General features: G+C 37.4%; 1 protein-coding gene across 2 annotated transcripts; it reads left to right on the top strand.

The window, feature by feature from the left end:
* Nucleotides 1-520: 520 nt before the first annotated feature.
* On the top strand, nucleotides 521-13,887 carry LOC133517993 (SET domain-containing protein SmydA-8-like). 2 transcript variants are annotated; one of them, XM_061851530.1, is made up of 4 exons: nucleotides 1,715-1,852; nucleotides 5,093-6,348; nucleotides 12,207-12,370; nucleotides 12,647-13,887. In XM_061851530.1, exons 2-4 carry the CDS (start codon nucleotides 5,190-5,192, stop codon nucleotides 12,800-12,802), a joined length of 1,479 nt encoding a protein of 492 aa, XP_061707514.1. In that variant the 5' UTR covers nucleotides 1,715-1,852; nucleotides 5,093-5,189; the 3' UTR covers nucleotides 12,803-13,887. The 2 variants fall into 2 exon arrangements, with proteins under 2 accessions (XP_061707513.1, XP_061707514.1); XM_061851529.1 differs by lacking the exon at nucleotides 5,093-6,348 and having other exon boundaries at nucleotides 521-1,852.
* Nucleotides 13,888-18,754: the final 4,867 nt, after the last annotated feature.

Here is an 18,754-nt window from a genome sequence, read left to right as displayed (position 1 = left end):
ACAAGCAACATTTAGATACTGAATGCTGCTGAAAATATGAAAATCATAATATTATGTATAATGTTAAAATGTAAGAGTCAGAGGAAACTAAACCAATAAATCATGATAAATTCCGCCTGTTCGCCTATCCAGCTCAACTTTTTTCGGTATCTATATTTTTGGCGTAACGCTTAACCAATCAGTTCCTCTGTGAGATTATTTTTGTATAAGAACTGACCTGAGCTGCGGTTTTACTTACTTTTGGTGTTTATAAATAACCATCTACCGATCTTTTCTAGTACACATACCTATATTTTCGGCTAGTTTTTTCCAGATGTCGCGGACTAGTCTTTCACACTTGCTCCGCGGCGCGCTCAGGTAACCGGCCGATTCACGAATTAATCGAACTAGGGCCTTAGTACTGGTCGGTCTAATTGCTTCATATTATAATCTATTGTTATATTTCTCACTTGGCAAACTCTGTGACGGGAGGCTTGCTGATATCTATACACATGTCACGCAGCAGTTGGTGAAGTCAGTAGGGATTAATTGATAGAGGAAATTAATATTGCATTGGTTTTTTGGCAGTGTTGACAATGATTTGATTACTGGACACTTAATGTTATAAAACTGGTGGATGTTTATTCGCATTGAACGTGCAGTGTAGTGCTGACATCGAGCGAGTCGAGTCACGGCAGGATGTTGTCATTGGATCAATTGTCGCAAATGGTAAAGGAACACTTAGGACTCTACAGCTCCGTCGACGGAGTTCTACATTCCAGCAAATGGGAAATCAGTGAATCTTCAGTTGGAGGCCGCGGGCTTATTGCAACGGAAGACATATTACCGGGGGAAGTACTCTTCGTGGATCACCCTCTCATCAGCGGGCCCCGGGCTGCATCGATAGAACAAGGCGGATGTACAGCATGTTATAAAAACGACACAGAGAATGTGTTTAAATGTTTAAAATGCGGATTGTTGTTGTGTTCCGAACAGTGTCAAAATAGTGACGTGCATTTTATTGACTGCAATATTATCTCACGCTGGGAGAAAAAAGTGTCTGTTGAAGAGTTCAGCGATAAGACTGTGTCTCGTGCACTTACTGCCATACGTGTGTTATTACTCAGTGAAGATCAAAAACAATTACTATCCGCCCTCCAAGCTCACATGTTACCTCAGCACGGAACTGAGATTAGAGACCTGAAGCAATACTTTGAAATACCAGAATCCGAAGAAGATCTAATGAGACTTGCGTGTTGCGTACTCGATGCAAACGCGTATCAAATTGCAATCGCATACGGAAAGAAGGAAATGAGCAGAAGAGGGCTATATCCTGTTGCTAGTTTGATGAATCATAACTGTGTACCAAACACGAGGCACAGTTACAACAGCGATTCTCAAATGACAGTCAAAGCAATTAAGCATATACGAGCAGGATGTGAGATATTTACGTGTTACTCTGGATTTTTATGGGGGACGCCTTCACGACAAACTCAACTGTATAAAACCAAACATTTCCTGTGCAAATGTGACCGTTGTGCGGACCCTACTGAGAGAGGAACTCTCCTAGCCGCTCTCAAGTGCTTTGTGACCGAATGTCCTGGTAGTATAATACCTATTCAGCCATTGAATATGGCCAGTGCGTGGCAGTGCCTTGAATGTGGGTTGAGAGTACCTAGGAAGAATGTCGGAGCCGTGCAGAGTGCTATCGGCAGCTTGCTCGGGTCATTAGACTTCGGAGACGTGGACCATTTGGAAAACTACCTCGCTAACCGGATCACTAAATACATTCCAAAAACAAACCAAGTAGTGGTCGATCTCCAGTGCCGGATTATTTGGGAGTTTGGAGAAGTTGAAGGACTCCGTTATCATGGTAAGTAATAAATAACATATAACTAATTAGTACAGAATTATTAATAGTAGTGCTTATTTATATTTTTGACTTTATTCTTTAAAATGTTCGCTATTTCTATTTATTTCTTCCATTACACGGCATTACATATTATGTCAGTACAGAACAGTACATAGCACGGAATCAGTAATAGTAGTGCTAATTTACGTTTTTTTTTTATTGCTTACATGTAGGTACATATGTTAGGTCTCAGGTAACAATAAAATTATCCCAAGACATGATACCCATATCGGGTGTGGCAATGGCAGATGCTTCTTATAAATAAGTACATTTTTATTCTTATCAAATATACTATTATTAATATTTAATATTGTTATTTTATATTTTACTATTCATTTCTTCAATTGCACGGCATTACATATTGGGTCTTGAGACATGAATTATTGGTTCTGTTAATCGCTCACTAATGGGACATCTTACTAAAATCGGTAAGAAATGGCGTATAGTTTTAAGGCCATTAAAACCCTAGTTAGCTTCTTGTATATTACTTATTATTTAGTTTTGTTTTATAAATGGAAAAAAGTTGATTACTCTTCGTACTAAGTAATAACCTGAGCCGCTGACTCTGCCTCTGACTATGTCAAAAAATCAGAGAACTGATTTTTTAATTTCGAGCGCCCGAATTCGTCACTCGAAAATCTGTGGAAAACGGCGAATTGATATTTTACAAATACGAGCAGTGGAGATAAATTGAAGGGAATTACACGAAATCGAGCACTCCAAATTCAAAAATGGGCCCCCAGATATAAATAGTACCAAAAGCATCTGCGAGGATATTACGGTTAACCTATTATTTTCAAAGAAAATCTTATTTTACTGATACGTTTCATACAGTATATTTTTTAAAATTATAAATGACTATTTTCCCAACCAAATAAGCTATTCCCAACAATAGCTATTCCAAGAAAAAATATCGAAATTTAAGACTTAAGCTCTGCCCACCGTGCGGCGCGGACAAACGAATATATTAAATATTATTTTTAAGGTATTAAATATTCATTTAAAAATTTGAAAAAATAATGGTCTATTTGAACATGTTAAAAAATGTGTATACTACTGTTACAAATTTATCTTATTTTGATTTTTCAACAAGTTAGGCTTTACGCAATTATTAATTAACATATTTTTTCGAACTTTCGTGTTTATTGTAAATTTAAAAAAATGTTTAAATAATTGGCGTAAAAATATTTTGCCTCCTGGAGTCCTTCTTATATACATATTTAATAAGTTCACATCATAAAATCTTTAATAACATTAATACCTTGCTTAAAATAAATGTTAGAATAATAGTGAAATTTAACAAAAATAATTAAATCATGGTAAAATTGTAAGATTGCACTTTGCGCCGCGCGCCCATAGCTATAAACGAGGGAGACCTATATTCAGAGTTGAATTATAAGTATAAATAAGTTTCCCCATGTCCGTCTGTCTGTCTGTCCGAGGTTTTGCTCAGTGGTCGTTAGTGCTAGAAAGCTGCAATTTGACATGGATATATAAATCAATAAAGCCGATAAAGTCGTACAATAAAATTTACTAATTTTTTATTCATATTCGTTTATTGCACTCATGTACAATGCATTATGCCTAGGGACTTATTGCTATACTTTACTTTTTCATGCTTTAATGAACAAAATCATTTTAAAATAACTGCAGTTTGCTAAAATATGTGTTTTTTCATCTATATAGCAATCTAAATGTTTTTCGCGATGTGAAATTTATCTTTAAACGTGTAAAGTCTCCGATTGCAAGTAAGTCGAAAGGAAAAATCATGACCGCACGTATATTACTTTAATTAGGTACTGATCATGCAAATTTGCCTATTTGTTAAGTCTGGTACCATCTCATCGCTTGTTAACAATCTACTATACTACTCGTAATAGCTCCAGTTTAGCTTATTGTGACGGAAGGGTAACTACGGAACCCTACACATGGGGTCGGCAACGCGCATGTAATTCCTCTGGAGTTGCAGGCGTACATAGGCTACGGAGACTGCTTACCAACAGGCGGGCCGTATGCTTGTTTGCCACCGACGTAGTATAAAAAAAAAAGTTAAATTCGTTCTCAAAATGAATACGTGAGTTATGCTCTTAGCACTACCATGCACTACAAATCAACAACAAGTGTAGAGGTTATTTTTACGTCGACCAATGACGAGTACTCACACGTCATTCATTCATAGATCTCTATTACCTACGTCAAATTTTCAACGTAATTTGCAGATGCATAGTTGCAATGAGTATGATTTTATTGATCGTACACTAGGTATTTTTTATTATTTGAAAACAGAAACAGCGATTTATTAGAAAATATAAAAATAGGTGCCGACGCCAATTCTAGGAATTAGTTGCCAAGCGGACCCCAGGCTCCAATGAGCCAAATGCTCGGGACAACGCAAGGAAAAGGGTCGGCAACGCGCATGTAACACCTCTGGAGTTGCAGGCGTCCTTAGGCTACGGTGACTGCTTACCATCAGGCGGGTCGTATGCTTGCTTGCCACCGTCATGGTATAAAAAAAATATATATTAACTAACTACCTATTCATCTGATGATAAATTAATGGCAGTTATAATATTTAACTCTATTAAATAAATAATCTATCTTCATTACAATAAAATTAAATAAAACGAACTAAATTAAATAATACTATTATGAAATGAAAACTAGTTAAACCTAAAAATAAAATTAAGTATAGAAAATAACAAAGGAAATATAAAAATATAAATGTATTCGTAAATAATAGCTTACAGTCTCAGTGCATAGATACATTTGTGGTAAAAAATATTTTTGAATAATTTTAGTAAAAAAAAATGAACTATGTGAAATGCTAACAAAGTTTTTCAAATTTTCTTTTTCCGCCTGCCCTTACACCTAGATACCTATTTAATATCTACTAAAACTACATACAAAGTGAAATCGAATTCCAGTAAACTCCTCTTTAGAGCAGAATTCGTAAACCTGCAATACCCAACTGTAAACAAATCATGATAAAACACAAAATTCAACTGGGTATGAGCGCTGAGTATTCACATACTACCTTATTTCAACAATAGTGCGCAACAAAAATACATTTAAAGAATGCTTTTAGGTTCGACATACCGATAAACATAATTCGAATACAGACACACATTACGTCAGATTCGACACGAGTACAGGCCCATGAATCAGATTTGAAATATACTCTTGTCGCTATTTTCATATCAGGTCATGGTAAAGTGATATCGCTGGACGGCGGCGTCAGTCAGCCGCGGCTTGCGCTCCCTGGACCCCACATCACGCAGTCCTGTGGCGGTGCCTCACCATGGCACATTTGTCAAACATAGAAGTACTTAAAGAACATCTCGCAACACACACAACAAACGCCACGTCTATTTCCTGGGATGTCAAGCGCTCAAACCTTGGTGGAAGAGGATTATTCGCAACAAAGTTTATAGAAAAAGGAAGCTTAATTTTCACCAACAAACCTCTAGTTATTGGACCGCGGGCAGATCAGAATGAAGAAACCTTTTGTACCACCTGTTTTCAAATAAATAAAACTTGTGTTTTATGTGAAAAGTGTTATTTAATGGTGTGCTCCGAAGACTGTAAAAATTCACGGCATGCCCAAAAGTGCGACTTTATTACTACTACTTGGAAACTGGATGTAGATTTCGATAATAAGGCCCGATTTATGGCTGGAATCCTCATATATTTAGAATGTTTATTGCTATCAAAACAGCAGGTCGAAATGCTTTGTCGGCTACAGAAAAGCGATTCTAGCAGTGTTGACTGGTCGGAACTTCAAACGTTAATACCAGAAAACATCATTCCTGGAGAACAAATCAAGTTCATTACGATGTGCTCAGAAATATTAAAAATTAATTCATTTAGAATATCTAATCACAGCCAAAAACAGATGGTGCCCCTGCGCGGCCTATATCCAATATCCGCATTTTTGAATCACAGTTGCATGCCAAACACAAGAAATGAATTCGGTGATGATTATGCAATGACGGTTTATGCGAGTAAAAACATCGAAGTTGGGGAAGAAATCGTCAGCAGTTACACTGGGCTGCTTTGGTGTACGCCTGCCAGACGGATTCAATTGTACAAGACTAAAAGATTCTGGTGTAAATGCCACAGGTGCTCCGACTCCTCTGAAATGGGAACAAGGCTATCAGCGTTGCGATGCTTGGACAAGGAGTGCGTCGGAGTTCTCTTACCGGTAACGCCTTTGGACCCCCGGTGCGAGTGGCAGTGTGACAACTGCGAAGCCCTGGAGCCCCCTGCCCGTGTGAACATGGTGCAGGGCGTCCTCGGGAGCCTCGTATCCACGCTGAACCTGGATAATCAACTCCAGCTAGAAACTTTCGTGCTAGAAAGACTAGCTGCTTTAATCCCTTACTCCAACCACATTTTTGTTGATTTGCGACTGAGACTTGCACTGAAGCTTGGATTTGCTGACGATATGAAATTATTCGGTATTGTGACATCGTGTTATTATAACTAATATTATAAAACTAACAAAGAATTATCAAGATTCAACATGTTTCATCTTAAATCTATTAACATAAATCCGTATTTCCCTAGATCAAAATGCATGCGAGTTTAACTGCCTTATATATAATTATAGGTATATCTATCATCTCGTATCGTATAGAGTTTTAAAATAAAGTTAACTAACTCAATTTCAACTCACAACTTTTTGTGTCTACTGTTCACTTTTCTGTCATTAGTCGTCTTTAACACTAACGTTAAGTTAAAAATAAATTAGAATCTCAAGAGTGAAGACGGGAAACGCAATACAACTTCACAAAAAAATTTATTCACTCATCTGCATTATGTTTCAATAATTCCATGTTTGTAATATGATTAGGTACAGTGAGCTGCGAAATTACATGGAGAAATTATGAATGAATTCATTGATAAAATCGCCATGCACTTTTAACGTTGATGATTCATTGTCCGGTATAAGGATAATGCAGTGATCAGTATACTTAAAAACCGGCCAAGTGCGAGTCGGACTCGCGCACGAAGGGTTCCGTACCATTATTTATGAAAACGACAAAAAAATTATATTGTTAGTATTTGTTGTTATAGCGGCAACAGAAATATATCATCTGTGAAATTTTCAATTGTCTAGCTATCACGGTTCATGAGATACAGCCTGGTGACAGACAGACGGACAGCGAAGTTTCAGTAATAGGGTCCCGTTTGACTCTTTGGGTACGGAACCACACATTCGCCACATTACAGAAAATTTATAGCAATACATAATTACGAGTATAATATTTGACACCATAGTTAAATTTATAGTTAGTCGCCTAATATGAATTTTTAATACATGATAATTTCCAAAAATCAACTCGTTCGATATTTTCAGTCAAACTATATGTATTGCCTAGATAATAGGGATGACAGGTTAGAGCTTCAACCAGAAGCAAATGACTATTTAGCATCAATCAGCCATCTACGCGTCGAAGCGCGTCACCGCTTAATTCAGATGAGTTGCTTTTTAGTTTGATGATGAGATGATGACTTATGAATTTGTCTAACTAGAGATTTTTCGACGAGTAATTACTCGTATATATTACAGAGAATGATTACTTTTCTAACAAGCTGACTCGCGCATGAAGGGTTCCGTACCATTTGAGACGTATTAAAAAAAATCTACTTGCTAGATCTTGTTCAACATTTTACCACTTTGGACACACATTTCACCACTTTGGAAGTGTCTCTCGCGCAAACTATTCAGTTTAGAAAAAAATGATATTAGAAACCTAAATATCATTTTTGAAAACCTATCCATAGATACCCCACACGTATGGGTTTGATGAAAAATTTTTTTTTTTAAATAGTATGACGTATTAAAAAAAAAAACTACTTACTAGATCTCGTTCAAACCAATTTTCGGTGGAAGTTTGCATGACAATGTATATCATATATTTTTTTTAGTTTTTTCATTCTGTTATTTTAGAAGTTACGGGGGGGGGGGACACACATTTTACCACTTTGGAAGTATCTCTCGCGCAAACTATTCATTTTAGAAAAAAATGATATTAGAAACCTCAATATCATTTTTGAAAACCTATCCATAGATACCCCACACGTATGGGTTTGATGAAAAAAGATTTTTTGAGTTTCAGTTCTAAGTATGGGGAACCCCCAAAAATTATTGTTTTTTTTTCTATTTTTGTGTGAACATCTTAATGCGGTTCATAGAATACATCCACTTACTAAGTTTGAACAGTATAGCTCTTATAGTTTCGGAAAAAAGTGGCTGTGACAGAATCGGACAGACAGACGGACATGACGAATCTATAAGGGTTCCGTTTTTTGCCATTTGGCTACGGAACCCTAAAAATGATTTCATATCACCTATTTGGAAATCACAGTAGTATTTTTCTGTTTTAAGATTTCTTAATACCAGTATAAAAACAGTATGCACGCAGTAATTTTATCAGTTTTTTTTATTGTAATAAATGTGTAAAATCTGAGACAAATTTGTCCATTGAATTTGACAGGTAATGTAGATGGTGCTGTATGCCGCCGTTAGGGCGCATAAAATATTAATCGTAAAGCGACATTTATGGAGTGTGGAATGAGTGTGGAGCGACATTTCTTTAGCTGTCAAACGTGGAAGCATATTTTTATCTTACATTTTAAACATTTCAGATGTATTTACATATCAATTTACAGTTTGTACACAATTGAAAAGAAAGAAAGAAAAGAATAGAAAATATTTATTTCGATCGCGTGAAAATTGTTATAAATCGCTTGACATGTCCTTTTGGTTGTTCTTGGGTATTGGGCTGCAGTCATTCAAATTAATGGCATTTGTTAAACCCGAACAGAGGCGGCGTTAGGCGTGGGCGACGTGGGCGACCGCCTACGGCCTCGAGGTTTGAAGGGCCTCGTGCGTCAAATACGCAGGGCCGGTCCTAGGGTAGAGCGAGTGCTAAATGGTAGGAGGGCGCCAAAATGGTAAATGTGAAAGAGATTGGTAAAAAAGAGCACGTGTGGCGTGATACGTGATGGAGAATGGCGTAGCTGAGGTGATTCCAGCTCTCATAAATTCATATTCCATATAAACAACAGTGTGAGAAAACCCGACCTGCAGGACTTGCAGGAGTTTGGACAGAATAGGTAATGATTATTTGTGTAAAAGGCGAAATGGAAAGTTTTAGCATAACGCCACTATATTTACAACACGCAAATATTGTGTGCTGTTGCAGGAGCGCCATGGTGGGGATTCTGGCTCTCGACAAAACACATGGATCTCGATGGGAAGCCGAAGACCGAGCTGCACGAAGATTAAGTTTGAACGCGACACAAGCTAAGTGTCAATCAGACGGGGCAAAGATCCGAAAGCAAGATTTTAGGCGACGCAAAAGACAAAAGCTTCGATGCCCAAAAAGCTGAAGGGCGCGTTCGACGTAGGGCCATAATCTCGAAATACACATTCCTAGGCCGAAAGCCGAGTTACTTCAGGGCCGCGATAATAACGACCTTATTTTATATATGGTTCGGGCGCCTTTAAGACCTAAGTATACCAGCAAGTTGCGCACGCGCCGACCAGCTTACTCAACACTATCGATACGTGCGCCGCACCGCACCAAGGTCGGGGTCCGGTGCGGTAATCTTTAAGACACTTTTAAACTTGGTGTTTGGTTCGATTACAACCACTGTTTTCCTGCCTCTGGTTTGGTAATAAATAACTAACTATTCCTAAAGACTTTAAATACCCCGACGTTTCGAGGATGGCGTTGTCCCCGTGGTCATCCGTGCCGTTTTTGTAAATAAGTAATAATGAGTAAAAATCGTGAAAACTTAAATCAGTGTTATTACATAAGAGTTAGAATAAATATATCGTATTCTCAATGCTCTGAATATAAAGAACTCTTTTAATAGGAGAAATATAGGCTTACTCTAACTAGTCATCATTTTTAGGGTTCCGTACTCAAAGGGTCAAACGGGACCCTATTACTGAGACTCCGCTGTCCGTCCATCCGTCTGTCACGGGCTGTATCTCATGAACCGTGATAGTTAGCCAGTTGAAATTTCTACAGATTATGTATTTCTGTTGCCCCTATAACAACAAATACTAAAAACAGAATAAAATAACTATTTCTTTCCAATCTCGATGTTCTCGTCCAATCACCGAAGTTAAAGCAACGTCGGGCGGGGTAAATATTAAAAAAAAACTTTTAAAAATTATTTTGGTTTTAAAAACGTATGTTTTATATTTAATAAGAAACATACCTACTCGTATCACATGGCTATAATGGGTTGTGGTGTGTAGATATTATATTCGCGGGCATCTTGTGGTTTGTATCGAGCCAAGGATTAATTACTTAACAACTTTGATACCAAGGTTCGGTTGTAGCTAGGTAGAGGTATATATTTATGTCAGTATACCAAAGAGTAAAATAAGTATATTAGGTAAAGTACTCGTATACTCTTATTAGGGTGTCAGTCAAGTAAATCGCTGTCACTATAACTTGGTAGTTTATTTTGTACATAAGTAGGCTGCTTCTGATACAAACATTTGACCCGACCCATCATACACTTTTGAAGATCGCTACCTCGATTATAGGATTTAATTATAGTGGAAGGAAAACCTTGAATAAATTAACTATAGTTGTTTATGCACCGATGGAAAGTTATTGGGAAATTAATTTTTTACTTTTCTAAACAAAACAATATGTCAGTAACCAAGATTCTCCAGTAAAAAGAAACTTATCTAGATAGCAATTTCTTCTCATGAGCATCATACGTATTATAAATATTATAGAATTCTATCAGTTTTCGAGTAGCGATTTACTTCGTTTATATATAAATATTGTTCGCGTCCATATACGCAGATTAGTACGAGTTGCAAGCGTGCTAGTTAAAACAATAGGTCGGCAGTGTGCGTCATGACCACAATCACATTGCCACATTTGGATGCGCCACTGCGATGCACATGTAGGCCACGCCAGCTCATGCCCAGGCGACTACTGCGTAACCACTCATTATCATGTTAACAACTATTTATGTGTTACATAACCTTTTAGAGAACGGACGTGCCCGCCCCTTAATCAAAAGCGACAGTAATAGTCCGAATACTCCGAATTGTATTCCAAGATTTCCAAGTACATGAAACAACTGCGCCATTCCGTGGTCTTCAAACGCATTTTGACGTCTTGTATTAATTTTAGTTAGTGTTACAGCACGCGTTCAGAATAGCGTGTCACGGTATGCAGTCGTACTACGCAACAAGTCAATAAAATCAGGGGCGATATTATCGCGAGGGGCAGTTGTACGATTAACCGCCGTTGACATGGGCGCCGCCGCGAGGAACGCCCGGCCGCACGTCGTCAGCAGGTGGATTGGTTTACCTGTGCCGTTAGTACTACAAGCTATAATACTCCGCACTTAATAATCCCGGTGCACTGTACTTCGTTGTGTTCGTCATTTTTGGCGTCTGTAATGATTTACGTACGTTAGTGATGTGTTAATGTGACGGGATGATACGTTTCTGAGATATGAGGTAGTGTCTATCAGCAATTGGACGTGGTAAATAATGCCGTCATTCGTCAGGCGCCGTCAAAATTGTTGTCATCCATCTGATTGATAAGGGCACGCGGGATCTACGTAGACGGAAATATCAGGCAACAAACGTGTGTGGCACGGTGTGTCCATATTTAAAATAGTTACAATCGACAATTTGTTATTGGTTTTCAATTAGCCTATGCTATAGGTACGGGTCATCGTGTGCAAACCTAAGTGCTAATTTGGCATCATGCCGTTAAAATCTGCTGATGTAGACCTACATTTTTTCAATAGCCAACTATTTGCATTGTAGTGAGCCAAGAATGAATGAAGAATCGAATATCAATACGGATTGCGCTACGAGTCTTGCGTATTCGCGTTACGAAGATAGATTTCTGGCAGAACAATGTCCCAGCCAGTAATTCTTTCTGTAAATCCAAGAGATAGAATGAGTATAAAATGTATCTAAGGTCGTCTACTATTATCTAAAGGGCTTTTAATATAATAATCGTCCCCCTCAAATACTCCTCTATATCCCTAACTATCCTGTATATCCTAACAACTCTCAAAGTTACTAAGTCTTTAATAGAAATTGTTTTATATCCGTAGTTTTAGTCTAAATGTTGACTCCAGCATTTAGACTAAAACTGCGGATATAAAGGATATGGGTACTTACTTATATATCTACATAATCTGATCTTGTTGATCTGTTTGTTACCTTCTCGCGCTATTTTAGGTCTATATGCATGTAATAGGTAGTAATTAAAGTAAAACACCGGGAACTGACAACGCATGATTTCCACAGAGCTGTCGGAATCCCGGCTGTCGCTGAAGGAGACGCTGTGCCGCGGCACGCTGCGCACGGTGGCGGCGCTGGGCGCGGGCGACGCGCACCTCCGCGGCCTGCTGCTCTACCACCTGCACGCCGCGCTGGCCGAGCGCGCGCGCCGCTCACCAGACCTGTTTGAGGCGAGTACCGGGTAGGCGCGGGAAGCACAATGTCCAGGCCACACTTGCAGAGTGCGTACACCACTTGTGCTTTCTGAGGCGAGATAATGGGTGACTTCTGCAACAATGAATGCGCCGGAGGCACACGCAACTCAAATCTGGAAGCACCCATACATTTTACAACGATAACTACGCTCTACCACACATACCAAAAACCCAAATCCAGTCTAAACTGACTTACCATTTTTGTTCCCCAGTACCAGACTCATGTCTTTAAACCTATTGTTTATTTTTCAGGAGTTGAAGCCAGAAATCGAAAGTACAATTGAGCAGGCCTACAGCATTTTGCAAGGCGACGTGTCCGCGCCGCCTGACCTCGAGCTCCGGCGCCGCTACCTCGGCCCCGGCTGCGACAAACCCCAAGAAGAAAGGTTCTTTATCCTGGACGCTTAACAACCATAATCTAAAGCCAAATGTCCTAAGAATTAAAGTATTTCTGAAGTGTTAATACAAATACATATACGCTTATTTGAGGAACACAGGTAAATCCTTTAGTAAGCTAAACGTTTAGTCTAGCAATAGCAACTGAGAATTATCAAAATGGACTCAAACCTCTAGTCTTAATTTTGAGATTTGTTTTGTAAAATGGAGTCATAGGTTAGATATATTTAGATACTACTTATATTCAATATAAATTTTATATAATAAATTTATTCCATTAAATCTAAAATAATACAATAGTGCAAGGAGTTGAGAGTGTCGAGGCCTTCTAGTAGGTATAGTGTGTCAGAAAGTCTCGCTCTTCCAATTGGTAACTAATTAGAACATTGTAATACATTGTAATATGATCAGAGTATAACTATGTTACATTGAGTATCTTAAGAACTAAAACTAAAGAACTAAATTACAAGCTCTACGCGCGCGCGCGCGCGTGTGTGTGTGTGTGTATCGTGAGTGTGTGTTCGTTTTAGTAGTTGGGTTATTAAATTTTAATAGTAAATTATTAGGTGATAGAGGTTTTATCCTTAATTTACATGAATTAAGATCCTACTTTTATCTTTATTTATTTGTGAATAAAATTTTCGGTCTTATTGTAATCTAATGTATATAACCAATCACAAAGTAATTTGTTACATTCGTATACACTGAAAAAAATAAATAGCCGAACTGGTTTTGTAACTTTACTAAATAACTAAACTACGGTTATAAGAAAATAAACTTTGCATAAATTTACAAAACTTATTTTGTAGTGTATAATAAATACCTGAACACTGATAGCCAAACACGGTTTTGTAACATATAACACATAGTTCGCAAGTCCCAATTTTTGTGTAAACAGTAACCAAAATGTTTGTTACAGTTATGCAAACATTTCTTTCAGTGTACATTTTTCGAATGAATATTCAGTTCACTATTTATTTTATTATATAAGACCGCATATTGCACATCATATTGTCTCCTAGTAATATACTCTATGATTTAAGAACCTAGTGAAATACGAAGTAATAAAGTTGATTATACGGCTATGTGGAATAAAACCCGATAATTTATATTTTGTAACACTCTAGATACAGGGTGTTTATTCTGGTATAGCAAAATATTTTGTGAATATGCCGGACACATCTTCATGTGGAAGTGTGTCACTAGATATCTAGCGAAATGATTGGAGTTTTCTAAAGAAATCTCTGAAACTACTTATTTTCGAGATCTCGGGGCTAGCTTGTAAGTAACGAAACTACGACTCACAGTCTGGGATTTGCCTTAAATTTTAATCACCATCATTTTTAATGGCATCATGTTCAGTTTATTGAATTATGGGGTATCATGAAGGTCCTGCAGTTCTATCTACTATACTTTTTGAAAAATAAAAAAAATCGAGAAATTGCTATGTAAAGTCATAGAAACCAGAAAAACCTAATTTCTCCCTTGTCGCTTATTTATTTCTAATTAAGCTAGTACATGTTGATTGGGTTACTAATAAACTACCTATTATATTCGACTAATGTTGAAAATAACGGTTGTAGGCAGCACCAAATACTGATTTATCAAAAACAGGTTTTATTTTTTTTCTCTAAAACCACTCAATTGGGGTGCCTAATTTTTTTTTTTTACTTTTGTCTATATATAGACCTAACAATAAAAAAAAATCAAATGTCTATCGGGAAGGACATCAGAGTTACAATTTTTTAAATATTTAGTGTTAGGGTTGTCAGTTGTCATAAGAGTTCACCGCCGTAGGGTAGGAACTAGGAACTAATATTTCAAAGTATGTAATCATTTAATTCTTATTCGTATTAATAAATGCTGCTGTTATTCTAAAACCAGAAATAGATTAGGAGATACATTTTGTAATTGTTTTGATGTTTGGACACTTACATTCTTATGACGACATCCTAATACTTACTAACCTAAGTACTGAGCCGTATTGTGTACCCTAATCAGTACTCAGCTACTGAGACTGCACAGATATTATGTTATAAGTAAATCAAAAAGCATTACCTCTGCTACAGCAGAATGGTCAGTATTCTTGTTTTGCTTATCGATACTGATAGACTTAAAGGAGTAAACGTCACTTTAAATAATGACTGTTACTTATTTGAGGCTGTAAGTCTCGGTATCTCCTATGAAGGATATTATGTGGTAGTGGGAAGGGGTCCGCCTTCGTCAAGCTTTTGCTGAAACCCACTACCTATACATAATATCTGGAGGAGCGGGGGTGAGGCGTCATCGAGCCGATTTTAGGCATAGAGTTGTGGCTAGTTGAGGACTTTCATACCATTTTGGTTCTTCTGTCAAGTGGTTTACCAATTGAAGCAAATAAATTTCGAATATTTTGTGCATCTGTGGCCGAAAAATATGTAGAACAATATAATTGGTTCCATATGTCGGTCACAATGCACAAAATACTGATGCACGGCTGGCAAATTATCGAGGCGACTCCTTTACCAATAGGAATGCTGTCCGAGCAGGCCGGTGAGTCAAGAAATAAATTCTGGCGATACGACAGAGAACACCACACCAGGAAAATAAATAGGAAGGCCACCATTCTAGACCTGTTCCACCGTGGTCTGGAATCTTCTGATCCTTTCATATCCCAACTGTCTCTTAAAGACCGCATAAGTTTACAAAAACGAACACCGATCCCCACAAAAGTCATAAACCTTTTAAAAGAAATTGAACCATCCAACATGATACTGAACGACGACAATGATTACGAAAACATAATTTTAGGCACAGATGAAAAACTATTGTACTCAGATGAAGAATAAACTTAATATTTACATTTAAATTTTAAGAATAAACTACATTCTAGGTACCTAAACCACTTTCGCTTCAGTCACTCTCATAACATTATTTATACATGCTCGTCAGTTTTTACCATTTAGCGAATAGTACCTACAGAAACAGAACTCTTCAAGTCAGTTGCCTGATTTTCATAAAATCACCTTTGCGTATCGTTTTGCTATGTACTAAATAGACAGAAATTATAACTCATGGATTCCTAAATGTGACACCCCTATTTCCATAGAAATATCTCAAAAACTTAGAAATGCTATAACTCTGATGTCCTTTGAGTTAAACAGCTGAAGTTTTCAGTAAATATAGGTATATTTCATTCAAAACCTATTATGAAAAAATGAGGTACCCCAATTGATTACTAATTAATTTAGAAAAAAAAAATGAAAAAAAATATAATATGTCCTAGCGACTTAATTATTAAAGTTAACCTATTGTAATTGATACTAGTAATATATTAAATATCCTAAAATGTAATACAAAGGAAATAATGTCATTACTGGCGATATTTTAGGAAATAAAATTACAAACACTTTTTGATGACGTCATGAACCGCGCCTTTAAAAAATCGTATCGAGAGAACTATTAGTAGTATTCATCTGGGAGTTTGACTGAAGGGTTTAAAAAGTATCAAAGCATTAAAATTAAATATAAAACAGGGGTGCAAAAAACTGACGGTAAATCCCAGACTGTGCGACTGCTAAATAAACACAATTAAATATTTTTTATTTATTTAAACCTTCTTGCACAAATTTAATAAAAAAAAATCAGCTAAGTGCGAGTCGGACTCGCACAGGAAGGGTTCCATACCATTATTTTTATTTATTTTATTTTATTTTATTTTGATAGGTACAATAACACAATGCAGGCAACAACATTTTAAAATATTCCATATATAAGTATCTATAAAAACGGTCATCCATCCAAGTACTGACCCCGCCCGACGTTGCTTAACTTCGGTGATTGGATGAGAACCTCGAGATTGGAAAGAAATATTCATTTTATTGTGTTTTTAGTATTTGTTGTTATAGCGGGAACAAAAATACATAATCTGTAGAAATTTCAACTGGCTAACTATCACAGTTCATGAGATACAGCCTGGTGACAGACGGACGGACGGACGGACGGACAGCGAAGTCTCAGTAATAGGGTCCCGTTTGACCCTTTGGGTACGGAACCCTAAAAAGAGTATCTACAAATAGCGGACTTAACGCCTTGACGCATTCTCTACCAGTCAACCAATAGGCTAGACAATAATTATATCGTATGTGGTGTTTTACTTAAAGTATTTACCAGAGCATACGTAGAAAAATCATGAGTTTTAAGCGCTTTTGTGTCTTAACGGATAAAGGAACATATAGCCTGTCAAGTCCAGACATTTCCATCAGTAGAAAAAGGCGGCAATTATAAAAAATGTAGGCGCGAATGGTTATTGTCCCATAGAAAGTTGAATTTCTCGCCTATATCGACTGACAAAATGTTTGACCGGCTATAATTAATCTTTCGACATTATATGTTTTTGACTATATTACGCATGTCCCGCGGTAGATCGGCCCGTGCGCGGGCCGAGGCATCCGACATGTCATTTTCAATGACGGCTGATCGGTGATCACGTGGTGCTTTTCATAAGCTCCGGCCCGGCGGCCCCGGCCCGGCCTAGCGTCAGTCATCCTTTAGTCGGGGAATACTCATTGATATAAGTAAAAGGGGTAGATATGTGACGTTAATAGTTGACAAAACTAAAATCTGGTCCAGCACCCATACATTTGCAAATACTACACACCATTATAATGTACATGTGCACAACGAGCAACAAGGATAACCAAATATAGTTAACAGTGCTGCGCAAGCGAGACCCCTATATTTTGCGTATTCCTCGAGGTGCAACAGAGAAAAACTAATAACATTATACAAATGTGTAGGCGAGACGTACATACTTCTTACATTGTCGTCTTAAAGTGTTATCAAGTCATTTCGATTTTAAAAAAATATCAATGATTTGATATTACCTAATCTTAGACCGTCTCTCTCAAGCAAATATCTGAGCGAGCGAGTTACACTGAGATTAATATCAAATTATTGACTATCATATTTTTAAAGCATGAAATTGACCCTCGCTTTTTACTTCTGAAACCCTGGTCGACTATTCACTATGTTCAACTAACGTGTCGCCTCGAGAAAACCAGTATAACGATATGATCTCAGTTGATAGGGATCTCGAGGTTTCAGGGTTTCACTTCTGATGGTTTTTCGGAAAATACAGGTACGCTTGACAAGAGCCAATATTGTAATCACTGGTAATTCGTAGTTACTCCTGGTATTTATATATTCCAATCGTTCACCGAGCGCACGACTCAAGAGAACCAATATAAAAGTGTGAACCTTGTTTATTCATAGCTACGAGAGGTATACGGATTCACTTATATTGGACAAGTTGTAAGTCATGGGAATAAGCGCCTTCAACGTCGGTCTTTATTAGGTAGCGTCAGGAAACAAATATTTATAGAATATATACGAAATTAAAATAAATAGGCACTTTATTTATTTTATGGAAAACACTTATTTTTTCGCTAACACTAAAGAAACATAACATTGCTTCCTTGGCGCTAGCAAGCCGTGCGCTCGCATTACCAGTGCAAGCAAGGTCTTCGAATACGTATCTTTGTTTCGGATCGCAGTGTCACAAGTTAAGCTGGTTTTAGAGCGTTTAGCCGCCTACCTTAGACGCACCAATAGAGATCAGACAGCTATTCTGTTAGAATTCTGTATTAGTTCATAATGAATCTTATTCCGTGCTCAATAGAGTAGTAATTCAATAAACGCTACCTATGCGGCCTGACCATTTTTTCATAGTGGCACGCGCCTTTGCGGTTTTTAAACAATAGATAAGACGATAATCCGTAGAAGCTCACGGAGAAAAATAGAAACTATACCTATAAGATTTTAGGTGTTCCCTCAATTCTTCATGGATTCCATCATCAGAACTTTGAACCCGGGACCATCGGCTTCATAGGCAGGGTCACTGCCCACTAGGCCAGACCAGTCGTCAAACATTTTACTTGACAAATAGAGATGATTATTATTTATTTCTTTTGTTTATGATAAAAG

The sequence above is a fragment of the Cydia pomonella genome, chromosome 5 (genome assembly GCF_033807575.1).
Source record: "Cydia pomonella isolate Wapato2018A chromosome 5, ilCydPomo1, whole genome shotgun sequence".
Classification (NCBI taxonomy): Eukaryota; Metazoa; Arthropoda; class Insecta; order Lepidoptera; family Tortricidae; genus Cydia; species Cydia pomonella.
This window is presented reverse-complemented; position numbering and strand designations above follow the sequence as displayed.